We start from the raw sequence: 14122 nt of genomic DNA on the forward strand, positions 1-14122 counted from the left end.
AGTGCAGGCTTAAATAGACCGAGGGCGGGAGCTAGCTGAGTCTGGCCAGGTTACGATAGGCTCTCCCACTCCTAAGCCTGCCAGCCTGAATGGTGGAAGCAGGAGTCAGTCTCAGGGAAGTATTCTCAGGTGCTGACTGATTAGTTCTGGGAGTTAACCCCGAAGCTGTGCCTGGCAGATCCTTTACAGCAGTTGTGGAGAAATGCTGCAAATGCTTTCAAAAATAAAACTGTTAATAGTTTTTTTTCTAGCAATTAGTTATGCAAAGTGAATGAACAGGCGAGAAATCAAAATCAAATCAATATTTGGTGTGACAACCGTTTGACTTTAAAACAACATAAATTCTTCTAGGTACACTTGCCACAGTTTTTGAAGGAACTCGGCAGGGACGTTGATCCAAACATTTTGGAGAACAAACCACAATTTTCCTCAAATTCTTCTGTCTTTTAATGTAATTCTAGAGGACTCTATGGCCACTTCCATGGCTCCTAGTTCTTCTTTCCATTGAAAATAGTCCTTAACCCCTTCCCTCTTTAGCCACTTTTGACCTTCCTGACTGAGCCTCATTTTTCAAATCTGACATGTTTCACTTTATGTGGTAATAACTCCGGAATGCTTTTACCTATCCAAGCGATTCTGAGATTTTTTTCTCGTGACACATTGGACTGTACGTTATTGGAAAAATCTGCTCGATATGTTCAGTATTTAATTGTGAAAAACACCAAAATTTAGCGAAAAATTGCAAAAATTAGCATTTTTCTCAACTTAAATGTATCTGCTTGTAAGACAGGCAGTTATAACACACAAAATTGTTGCTAATTAACATCCCCCATATGTCTACATTAGCATAATTTTTTGAACATCCTTTTATTTTTCTAGGACGTTACAAGGCTTTGAACTTTAGCAGCAATTTCTGACATTTTCATGAAAATTTCAAAAGGCTATTTTTACAGGGGCTAGTTCAGTTGTGAAATGGCTTTGAGGTCCTTATATATTAGAAACCCCCAAAAAGTCACCCAATTTTAAAAACTTCACCCCTCAAAGTATTCAAAACAGCATTTAGAAAATGTCTTAACCCTTTAGACTTTTCACAGCAATTAAAGCAAAGTAGAGGTGAAATTTATAAATTTCATATTTTTTTTGCAGAAATGAATTTTTAATCCAATTTTCTTTATAACACAGAAAGTTTTACCAGAGAAATGCAACTCAAAAATTTATTGCCCAGGTTCTGCAGTTTTAGGAAATATCCCACATGTGGCCCTAGCATGTTACTGGACTGAAGCACCGGCCTCAGAAGCAAAGGAGCACCAACTGGATTTTGGGGCCTTATTTTTATTACAATATATTTTAGGCACCATGTCAGGTTTTCAGTGCTCTTGCGGTGCCAAAACAGTGGAAATCCCCCAAAAGTGACCCCATTTGGGAAACTACACACCTCAAGGAAATTATCTAGAGGTGTAGTGAGCATTTTGACCGCACAGGTTTTTTACAGAAATTATTGGAATTAGGTCGTGAAAATTAATATCTACATTTTTTCAAAGAAAATGTAGGTTTAGCATTTTTTTTCTCATTTCCACAAGGACTAAAGGAGAAAAAGCACCACCAAATTTGTAAAGCAATTTCTCCCGAGTAAAACAATACCCCACATGTGGTAATAAACGGCTGTTTGCACACACGGCAGGGCTTAGAAGGTATGGAGCACCATTTGGTTTTTGGAGTTCACATTTAGCAGGAATGGTTTGCGGAGGCCATGTCACATTTACAAAGCCCCTGAGGGGACAAAACAGTGGAAACCCCCCACAAGTGACCCCATTTTGGAAACTACACCCATTGAGGAAATTAGCTAGGGATACAGTGAGCGTTTTGACCCCCACAGGTTTTTTGCAGAAATTATTGGAATTAGGCCCGGAAAATAAAAATCTAAATTTTTTCAAAGAAAATGTAGGTTTAGCTAATTTTTTCTCATTTCCACAAGGAATGAAGGAGAAAAAGCACCGCAAAATTTGTAAAGCAATTTCTCCTGAGTAAAACAAAACCCCGCATGTGGTCATAAACGGCTGTTTGGTCACACGGCGGGGCTTAGAAGTGAAAGAGCGCTATTTGGCTTTTGGAAATCCCATTTAGCAGGAATGGTTTTGCGGAGGCCATGTCACACTTGCAAAGCCCCTGAGGGGACAAAACAATGAAAATTCCCAAAAAGTGATTCCATTTAGGAAACTGCAACCCTTGAGGAATTCATCTAGGGGTGTAGTAAGCATTTAGACCGCATAGATGTTTCATAGAATTTATTAGAATTGGGCAGTGAAAATAAAAACAATCCTTTTTCTTCAATAAGATGTAGCTTTAGTGCAAAATTTTTCATTTTCTCAACAAATAAAGGAAAAAAAAGAATCCAACATTTGTAAAGCAATTTCTCCCGAGTACGGCAATACCCCATATGTGGTCAGAAACTGCTATTTGGGCACACGGCAGGGCTCAGAAGGGAAGGAGCGCCATTTGGAGTGCAGATTTTGCTGGATTGGTTTCTGGGCGCCTGTGGGACCAAAACAGTGGAAACCCCCCAGACGTGACCCCATTTTGGAAACTACACCCCTCAATGCATTTACCTAGTGGTGTAGTAAGCATGTTAACCCCGCAGGTGTTTTGTAGAAATTAGTGTGCACTCCATGTTGCAGAGTGAAAATGGGATTTTTTCTATAGATATGCCAATATGTGGTGCCCGGCTTGTGCCACCATAACAAGACAGCCCTCTAATTATTATGCAGTGTTTCCTTGTTTTAGAAACACCCTACATGTGACCCTAATCTTTTGCCTGGACATTTGACCAGGCTCAGGAGTGAGAGAGTACCATGCAAAATTGAGGCCTAATTTGGCGATTTACAAAGTATTGGTTCACAATTGCAGAGGCTCTGATGTGAAATAATAAAAAGAAACCCCTGAGAAATGACCCCATTTGGAAACTGCACCCCTCAATGCATTTATTAAAGGGTGTAGTGAGCATTTCACTGCACAGGTCTTTTCCATAAATGAATGCGCTGCGGATGGTGCAAATTAAAAATTTATATTTTTCCCTAGATATGCTATTACAGTGGCAAATATGTAATGCCCAGCTTATGACACTGGAGACACAGACCCCAAAAATTGTTAAAAGGGTTCTCCCGGGTATGGCGATGCCATATATGTGGAAGGAAACTGCTGTTTTGGCACGCTGTAGGGTTCAGAGCGGAGGGAGCGCCATTTGGCTTTTGGAGAGCGGATTTTGCAGTAGTAGTTTTGTTTGAGTATTGCTGGTGTTTCCGTTTATAATATGGGGGTACATGTAAGCCGGGCAGAGTACATCAGGGGCATAGTCAGGTGGTATAATAATGGGGTAAAAAGACAAAATGCTCCATAGATGTGTGTTACGCTGTGAATCAATCCTTTCTGCACAGGCCGGTGTCGCACTGATATATGGCATCCTTTCTTATGCCCCTTTTGGTCCACATTCCGCACCTTTGCAGTTTGGGGAATTTTGCTGGGAAAGTGTTGTCCTGGTATAATACGGGCACCCTCGCTTCCAGCGGACATGTTTGGGCCCTCCCTTTCCTGGTTCCCTCATTTTAGGTCCTTGATAAATCACCTCTTCAAACAACTGCATATTTTTTTATTTACTTACTTATTGGAGCCATAACAAATTTTATTTTTTCTTAGACGTAGTTGCATGAAGGCTTTTTTTTGCGGGACGAGCTGTAGTTATTATTGGTACCATTTTGGGGTACATGCGACTTTTTGATCACCTTTTACCCTATTTTTTGGGAGGCCAGGTAAACAAAAAACCGCAATTCTGGCATAGTTTTATTTAGTTTTTTTATACAGCGTTCACCAAGCGTGATAAATTACATGTTAACTTTGTTCTGCGGGTCAGTACGATTCCGGCGATACCTATTTTATAGGACTTTTTTGTTTTGCAACTTTTTGCACAATAAAACTACTATTTTTTCTGTCGCCAAGTTGTGAGAACCATAACTTTTAATTTTTTTGCCGACGCAGCTGTATGAGGGCTTGTTTTTTGTGAGAGGAGCTATAGTTTTTATAGGTACCATTTTTGGAATACGTGCGACTTTTTGATAATTTTTTATTCCAATATTTATAGGTCAAAGTGACCAAAAAACAAACTCTGGTATAGTTTTTTACGTTTTTTTTTATGCGGTTCACCGCGTGCAATAAATAATATAATATTTTGATACCTCAGGTTGTTACGGTCGCGGTGATACCAAATACGTATGGTTTATTATTTTTTTTCAATAATAAAAGGACTTGATAAAACGCAATCCCCCTTTTACTCTTATTTAATTACGTGCAACTTTTATTTTTTTCACTTTTTTTTTTGACACTTTTTTTATCCTTTTTTTACACTTTTTCTCAAGTCCCAGTAGGGGACTTGAAGGTCCAGCTGTCAGATTTATTTTTTTCTAATACATTGCACTACCTACGTAGTGCAATGTATTAGATCTGTCAGTTTTTCACTGACAGCAAGCCGATTAGGCTTCGCCTCCCGGCGAGGCCTAATCGGCTTCCGTAATGGCAGAGCAGGAGACCATTGTGTCTCCTGTTGCCATAGCAGCAGTCGCAAGTCCCGATTGCCTGTCAGGGCTGGCGATCTGCTAGTAACCGCTACGATGCAGCAATCGCTTTCGATTGCTGCATCAAAGGGGTTAATGGCAAGGATCGGAGCTAGCTCCGGTTCCTGCCATTACAGGTGGATGTCAGCTATAACATATAGCTGACTTCCACCGCTGATGACGCCGGATCAGCTCCTGTCCTGACCCGGCGCCATCTTGCCGGCGGCTACGGAAGCCGATCAGGCTCCGCCGCCGGGCGGATCTTGACCGGTTTCCGTGCTAGGCAGACTGGGAGGCGAGTATGAGGCCTCCGGTTGCCATTGCAGCCACCGGAACCCCGGCAATTTCATTGCTGGGGTTCCGATGAGCTGCAAACACCTTAAGTGCAGCGATCGCGTTTGAGCGCTGCACTTAAGGAGTTAATGGCGGGGATCAAACCTAATTTCGGTCCCCGCCGTTACAGTCGGATGTCAGCTGTCAGATACAGCTGAGATCCGACGATAATGGCGTATGGGTATGGCAAAATGCGGGAAGTCAATGCTTTCCATGGCGTACCCATACGGCAAATGTCGGGAAGGGGTTAATGACATTGGCTGTATGTTTTGGGTCGTTCTCCTGCTGCAGAATAAATTTGGAGTTAATCAGACACCTCCCTGATGATATTGCATGATGGATAAGTATTTCTGAGCATTGGGGACACCATTAATCCTACCAAATCCCCAACTCCATTTCCTTAAATGCAGCCCCAAACTTGCAAGGAACCTCCACCATGCTTCACTGTTGCCTGCACACACTCATGATTGTACCACTCTCCAGCCCTTTGGTGAACAAACTGCCTTCTTTTGCAGCCAAATATTTCAACGTTTTACCAAAGAGCACTTGGTACCATTTTTCTGTAAACCAGTTCCTATATTTTTGTGAATAGTTGAGTCGCTTGGCCACGTCGAATGTATGGCTTTTTGGGCACAATTCTTATGTGAAGACCACTTCTGGCCAGACTTCTCCAAACAGTAGATGGCTGTACCTGGGTCCCACTGGTTTCTGCCAGTTCTGAGCTGACGGCACTGCTGGACTTCTTCCAATTTAGAAGAGAAGTAAGCATGATGTGTCTTTGATCTGCTGCACGAAGTTTCCTTGGCCAACCACTGCGTCTACGGTACTCAACGTTGCTCGTTTCTTTGTGTTTCTGCAAAAGAGCTTGAACAGCTCATCTTGAAACTCCAGTCTGCTTTGAAATCTTTGCCTGGGATAAACCTTGCTGATGCAGTCTAACTACCTTGTGTATTGTTCCTGTGCTCATTCTTGCCATGGTGGATCCGTGACATGAAAGTCTTCCACAACCTCACCTTTGTAGCAGAATATGGCTGTTCCTCACCCAGTTTTAAGCCTCGTACACAGCGGTTTCTGTTACAGTTATTGACTGTGTTGCAACCTACATATGAAAATGATGATCATTCGTACATATTTGATATAATTGGTTAATCATACACAAGACTATAATCCTAGAAAATCCATGACTTTGTGCAAGTGTACCTAGAAGAATTGATGCTGTTTTGAAGGCAAAGGATGGTTACACCTGATTTTGATTTAGATTTATCTTCTGTTCATTCATTTTGTATTTTGTTAATTGATAAAAAAAACTTCTAACACTTCTATTTTTGAAGTGATTTTTTCACAACTGCCTAAACCTTTTGCACAGTACTATATATATATATATATATATATATATATATGGAGATAGATAGATAGATAGATAGATAGATACACACACACACGCATATATGTATGTATGTATGTATATATATATATATATATATCATGAGAAAAAGAATAAAGCAGCACAGCGACAGCAGTGGGTGCAGGCCTCCTAGGTTGAGGCTAGGAACCCTTGTTAATGAAATCCCAAGAAAATGAAGAGGCAGCACTCCAAGGAAATTGGTGAAAAGAGGCTTGACAAAGATCCCATAGAGATGGATCAAAATGTTGCCTGCCTGTGGTGAATAAACACACCACTTTTTTGCTGCCTCTTAATTTTTTGTGTGTATATATATATATATATATATATATATATATAAGTATGTATTAGTATTAATCAATATATATTATAATTTGTATACATTAGTTTAATTTTATTGGGTGTTAAGTTTCTATTCTTAAACACCACCCTGCGCTATTTGGTATATAATAAGGAAGAATCTGGACAAAGGTAAAGGTCATTGCAAGTATATATCTATTTTCTTTCTTGCAGTACATTTTTTAGAACATTTCATAACAGGGAAATATGTTGAATACAGTTTTATTTCTCCGTCTCAATAGTTTTTTTTATTGATTTATATATATATATGTTTTTTATATTTTCAGTTACGGACGAGTTTATGCTGCCGACCCCTACCACCACACACTTGCTCCAGCAGCCACCTACGGCGTTGGTACCGTGGTAAGCTTCTTTTTCTATTTTATAGTATTTTTTCTTTATCTTCTAAACACAGAATTCTGTTGATTACAGTATTCTTTTTTATTTGCATTGAGAAGAGTGATAATATCTTGTTTTTTTTTAGGTGTAACTGTCTTGATGTGCATTATATTGAAAAAAAATGTATGGGTTTTTTGATCTAATAGCAACATAGAAGGCTACTTATAAGTTCTCTTTAGGTTGTTTTTTCATTTGGTAGATATAAATAGGACCGTGTTCTGGACATTTCTAATCTGGTTAAAATGTGTGTGAAATCAATAAATATCACCAGTATTTCCATTACACGGCTGGGATGCAAAAGATACAACAGATTTATTATTGTTTCAATAAAGCTTCGATAAAAAATTATACTAAAATAATTCGTACGGCTAAGTCAGGTCTCTCATGGTATCTTTTCTAAGTTATAGAGAAATCCTGATTCCCCCACCTACACAGACTGATTGACAGCTTTTCCTGTTTTTATGTCAATCACTCTGTATGAATGAGGGAAGCATAACTCACAGGCTTTCTCTAAGAGTCCTTGCAGTATTTAAACAGCATTTTACATGAAAACGACAGTATAAATCCCTGAGCTCATCATCTTACCCTCTATCCTCTGCAGCCCTAAGATAAGGTGGCATAGGAGAGCTGACAGAGCTTACATCAACACTTGAACCTAAAGACCCTTTTGCACCGGCCGATAAGTGGCCAGTGCCGCGAGTGCCGATCAACGAGACATCGTTGATCGGCGCTCGTTTGCTCCTGTTACACGGAGCTATGGATGTGGATGAGCAGTCGTTACTCCGATCACTCGTCCCCATACATTATTATCATGTCGGCAGCGCGTCTCCCTGTTTACACAGGGAGATGTGCTACCGACAACGGTAATATTTCACTGTTTTTAAAACTAAACGACCAGCAGATGATTGACCGTTTGCTCGTTCATCTGCTGATCGTTCCCCTGTTTACACAGGGAAATTATTGGCAAGAACGCTCGTCTGCCCGATAATCTCCCAGTGTAAAACCCCCTTAAGAAATCCAAGGTAATTAATATTTCAGTTAACAAACCATATTTATACTTAAATAGGCTAAAATCTAATTGTTATACCATCTAAAAACAAACATTTAGTTATATATAATGTAATGTTTACCACTTGCTTCAGTCTCATAAGAATTCTTATCACGTAAGAGATCAAACAGGACACCAAGCTTTATGCTTAACTTCAGCCTGGTTATCAAGGTACCTTAATGATGCTTACTAGTTTGAAACGGCATACTCAAGCAGTAGAGAGAATCACAGGCTGCAGACTAGATCTGATGGAATTGATGCTTTATGCCTTCAGAAGCTAGTAAAATATAATGATCTCCTCTCTCCAAAAACTGTCTTAAATCTAAAGAGCATAAATGATACAAATTCTTAGACTTCTACAAAATTCATGATCTTCAAAGAGCAAAACAAGTGTAATCTGTTTAAAAATAGGTATATACCAATTAATGGAATAGAAAATTCATTGCAATAGCTGTTACTGGTTTTCCTCCACTTAAGAATTGATGCAGGTACAATATTTTCATCAATACTTTCAAAAGTTTATATTTAATTCTGGGTAACCTAAGGGTCTGGCAGGTCCAAATATAAATGATCAGTCAGGTACTGTAAACATTTTAAAATAATTATTGTTTTTGTTTTTTTCTATTCGTTTTTGATGGCAACTGATTTTTTGGAAAGAGGGTGGTTGTAATATTTTAATTTCTGAACGTAATTTAAAAAAAAAATAAATAAATAAAAAAGAGTAACCTTAAAAAACAAACCCATGAAATTGCTTTGTTTCAGAATGCTTTTGCACCCTTCACTGATGCCAAGACTAGGAGCCATGCTGATGATGTCGGTCTCGTTCTTTCTTCATTACAGGCTAGTATATACCGAGGGGGATACAGCCGTTTTGCTCCATACTAAATGACAAAACCATAAAACTCTTCCAGTGTGGGGGAAAAAGAAGCTTTCCGAGGCCTGGGTATTGCAATACATGCAGTAGTGCATCATTTTAGCAACTCTAAATAACTAAATAAAACTCCAAAAGAGTAAAATTACATTTTTTATCTTATACCTCAGATATTTTGTTCTGTGTATTTTAATATTGTGGGTCTTTAATTTCTCAAGGTTCTGTAGTTGATTGTTGGCTGTAGATTTTTTTGTGGTTGACCTAGAAAGCTACTACTGTAGATATGAATAAAAAAAAACTATTTTAGGGCCACAATCAAGAGTGCTATAATATGTAAATTAATTATATATGCTAAATATTAAGCTATTGGAATTATCACATTTTGTAAGCGTGTGACTATAGTAGTCATTTCTGCATTTACATATATTTCAGTTTATTTGGGAGGGCTAAAATGCTGATACATCTAAGCAAAAAGGTTGCCACTGCTCCAAACTTTATTTAGTGACTGTCCTAAATTATTTATTAATTGTCCAAAGCCAAAGGTTATGTTTAAATTTGTGAAATTTACTCTTTGTACATAAAATCTGATGAAATGCTATCCTAGCTTATCTTTTTAAGCATTCCACCAGACAGTATTCAGCTATTAATAATAATCTTGGCGTACAACAGTTTGAAAAAAATAAATAAAAAAATACAAAAATCACAGGAAAAAAATAAAAAATGAGTGAAAATAAGAAAAAAAATAATATATATATATATATAAAAGACAAAAAGAAACAAGCTAGTTAGTTCATCTACATTCTTTTTTATATTTCTTCCAGTATAATAAATTATTGATATCATTGCTGATTTTTATAATGTGGGAGGGGGAGTATTATTAAAAAGATGACAAAAGCACTGTTTCTATTTTTTTCTTTTTTTGAAAGTTGTTAAGGGAAAGTAATAAAAAAACTTAAGTTGTTTGTACCAGTTAAAATGTAAAAAAAATTACATCTGTGCAGTGGAGTTGTTATGTTCTAAAAATATACGCAGCCTATTATGCTTTAGTTTTAGCCTATTAGATCAACTATTAGAGAAAATTATCATTTTTATGGAATTACTAAATATATTGAGATTTATATAAACATTTTACAAGTATTGCATTCATTATGTAGAGATAATCACGGTATTTTCAACTGCTTGGTTGCTGCTTTTTTTTTTTTAAACAATATACTGTGTAAACAATCTGCAATTTTTCAGTTGTACAAAACTTAATGTATGGGACTTATGTTTTAATGAACAGAAAGTTTTGAAATACTGTATGCAAGTTAATTTATATGACTGACTTACAGTAACCACTCTTTATACTTAGTTTTAAGCAGACCTGTAAAATCAAATTTTTAAAACAAAAAAATGGATTAGGTGTTATTTAAGTTAGTTTATTATTCATGTTTACTAAACCATAATCATTAATAACACGTTTTCTTACTGAGAGAGTTTCATCTATTTGAAATATATGGGTCTTGTTACAATTTTTATTTATTTTGTTAGTAGTAGTTTACAGCTAAAATTGCTTAATTGAGGTGCACATTATATTGAAATAGGGAATCCTCTTTTAACAGACTACTTAATAACTTATAAAATGAATTCAATATTCTTTCAACTATTTTAAAACGCACATGGCAAATAAAGTTAAGACTGCAAAAGCTGAAAAAATGAAACAACCTAACAAAGAAAATCAATTATTTAAAACACATAATTATGATTACATTTTGCTAATCATTAAAGCTATGAGGTGTTAATCTTAGAATAGAAAAAAACAAGTAGATAAAACAAACTGGGAAAAAATTACAAAAAGTCTTGTGTACATAGAAATAAAAATGCTGTTATTTATTAATTTTTAGAGATGTCAATTAAAAAAAAATAATAAATGTGAAATGAGGCTTATAATAAACGAACATATCAGTAATACTTGAAAACTTATGCAACATAATCACTTTCATTATTGATGTGTTTCTCTATTATATGATGTAACAGGCACTAAAAACTGGTATAACTGGAAATGATGGTAACAAAATAAAATCTGTCTGTTATATTATAATATATTCTCTTGGACATATTTATTTAGATAGTGCATCGTATATACTTTGTGTCCCCTGTACTTACTTAGAGTTCCATTGAGTTCGTTTTCAGTGAATTCTTAAGTAAGTGCAAATGAGTCTAAAAATTGGGTCCATCCCTGAATGAGTCTATATTATGGAGCATGTAGACTTGCTCAGTGAGGGATTTGATTAATCATATTTCCTTTCACACGGCAATGATTGTGAGGTCACAAGACGGACCAGTCTGCTGTTAGTTTGTAGAGGAAGCTGCTAAAATATACATTCTAAGAGGGCTTGACAGGGGTGTAACCCCTAATGAATATTCATGAGCATTTATTTTGATCAAAAAACATAGTTAGAAATCTGGATGATCGTAATGTAAATTACTGGAGAAAAATATACACAGTGCAATTTATTACATTAATTTATTAAACTAGTCTAAAAGAATTAGTTCAAAAACATACAAAAAGAGCATTTTGGTAACAGATGGTCTTGAAATAGGAGTGAAATACATAGTAATAGGATGTTCTCTTTCATGCACATAAAAATATGCAAATAGTAATTTTATAATGTTTTCTAAGCGTACTATATAAAAAATATTCGTAGCATACAATATCAATGGTTACTAGTTACAATATCATCAACATTGAGCACAGATAGTTCAGGCCTATTGTTCTGAGTGGTGAGAAATATGCAATTAAATTCATAATATTTCCATTTGTCAAGTTACTGAAAAATTGCAGTTTGTCTGTTCATATGTGTAGATTCTCTTCCATTGTGTAATGTTCATGAGCTAAAATGAGCTATGGTAATCTCATCAGGAGTTTTGTTTTTGTATTTGTAATAATAAAGACAATTAGCTGGGAGGGAGAAGGGGGGGGGTCAAAACTTGGGTATGTTGACAATTCTTTCTATTTTTTGTTCATTGAAATAATATCCTCATATGTACTGTGCCCGTCCATTGAGACGACCACTGTATTCAATGAATCACTGCTGTAAACCTACCAACTTGCTATAAAAACTGCTTTAAATACAAGTGTTTGTGACCAGATTTTCTCTTTGTCATCGTATGTGCATGCAAGTATGATCAGTTGAACATACATCAATAAAGATCCACAAAAGATGAAATGTTTTCAGTAGTGTTTCTAAGTATAGAGAGTATCTTTTATGTTTAGAAATTAGAAAAAAAAAGTTGCAAATAGTAAAAAGAAAATTTTCTGTATTGTGTGTTATTTTCAGTATAAAAAAAAGGGATATTCCCTTCAGTATATTTAAAGTATATGCAAATCCAATTTAAAATGTACTGTAACACTGGGGAAAAAAGACAATATTTTTTTAGTAGATCGGCATCACCTCAAATCAACAGTGGGGGTTTGCATCATTTTTTTAAGACGCCTCATAGATACTGATTTTAAAATCAGATTTACTTAAAACTTTATGATGTGAATGAATGGCATTATAATTCTCGAAGAAAAAATAAAAACAAACAAAAAAATTAAATCTGTAATGGAATAACATTTGTCAGAAGGAAAGAGGTATCCATATTTCGCAAAAAATAGAAAAACAATTTTTCACTGGTTACAATTTTAATTAAAAATGTTTATCTGGGATAGCTATATTTGGATTTTTTTATTTATGTTCTGTTTCTTTTTTTAACAATATATATTTGGAATGTTTTCATGTATGTAAATAATTACTGATGCTATCAAATATAAAATAAATTATAAAATACCATGTGTGGATTATAGTGACTTCAAAACAGATTATCAAAGAAATCTGCAAACCCAGAAAATGTGTATATCTGTCTTTAGAAATGAGTGTTTATATCACTACAGTGGTTTGTGAATAAAGAACAATGGTTTGTAATATTAAACAAAAAATAAAAGCTTAGTCTCAAATGTATCATTAACACCTGGAGTGCGTCTTTTGTGTGTTTTTCAAATAAGATGTGTCACAATGACAGAAACATGAATAATGGATATTTTATTTTGAGGTACATTTATTAAAGGTGAATTATGCCCAAAATATCCAAATCTCTATTATATTAATATTTTATAATAAGGACCTGAATTAAAGTTAAAAGTTCCTGTTAACAGAGAGAGAATATAAGTGATAGTGTACACTTTTTTTTTTAAAATACATTTTAGTAAAAACTAGCACATTGTTCACACAGTGCAATAGTGATACAGTTTTTAAATGTAGTTTTTGTTTTATCTGGTGCCGTTTTTAATGCAGTTTTTAGCTAAAACCAGAAGGGAATCCTAAGGGCATGTTCAGATGTGGCGGAATTGCTGCAGACACTGTCTGCATCAATGCCGCACACAATCCGCGTTGCGGATTCCGTTGCGGATTTGGCTAAAATTTTAGGTAAAATGCTGCGGATTTGTAGTTGCGGATTCAGATGCAGATCACACCCTGCTCTCTTTCAAACATTCCATCCCAGTCTGGGTATAGACCTCGACACACATAGGTCCAGCCTTGATCCCGTGTGTTGCGCTCAATATACTCTGCACTGGAGGTTTCCCACAATTCGGGACGGTTAGGTACCTGAAAAACAAATAGACAGTGAATATTGAAGTTTGATTTGTACTTATGAATAATGTTATATATGTTTTATGTTTATCTTTGTTATAATGTTTACATACTGCAAATGCTGCTAGTCAGACATAATACATACAAGTGAAAACATGACATAAACATGTATAGTTACTTACAAGGTTAATAAGAGTGGACACTTCCATATCCATTCACCTATATCTGGCCATGGTATTAGCTCTGTGTTCATGTAATAAGCCTGGAAGGGCGAAAAAGGAGGTTTTATCTTCCTCATCAGAATGATGAAATATCCTGTTCCTGAAAGAAATCTGCAACGCAACACACAGCAAATCCGCAACACACATTACATCTGCGGATTTCATTGCATAATTTTGAAACTCCTATGAAGTTAATGGAGAAATTCCGCAACAAGTATGCAACAAGTCCGCAACAGACAGTGCATGCTTCGGTCTGAAAATTCTGCACCGCAGCCTATGTTCCGCAGCGGAGTTT

At 36.0% G+C, this 14122-nt stretch overlaps 1 protein-coding gene across 6 annotated transcripts in view; it reads left to right on the forward strand.

Annotated features, from left to right (window-relative positions):
• The window catches only part of RBFOX1 (RNA binding fox-1 homolog 1), a 602126-nt gene extending 589143 nt beyond the window's left edge, over positions 1–12983 (forward strand). For 3 of the 6 annotated variants that reach the window (XM_075830074.1, XM_075830079.1, XM_075830078.1), the window contains exons 11-12: positions 6963–7038; positions 8885–12983. In XM_075830074.1, coding sequence (XP_075686189.1) covers positions 6963–7038; positions 8885–9007 — 199 coding nt within the window. In that variant the 3' untranslated portion in view covers positions 9008–12983. The remainder of the gene's footprint in view (positions 1–6962; positions 7039–8884) is intronic. The other 3 variants (XM_075830075.1, XM_075830077.1, XM_075830076.1) reach the window with 2 other exon arrangements.
• Positions 12984–14122: the final 1139 nt, after the last annotated feature.

The sequence above is a fragment of the Rhinoderma darwinii genome, chromosome 6 (assembly GCF_050947455.1).
Source record: "Rhinoderma darwinii isolate aRhiDar2 chromosome 6, aRhiDar2.hap1, whole genome shotgun sequence".
NCBI classification, from domain to species: Eukaryota; Metazoa; Chordata; class Amphibia; order Anura; family Rhinodermatidae; genus Rhinoderma; species Rhinoderma darwinii.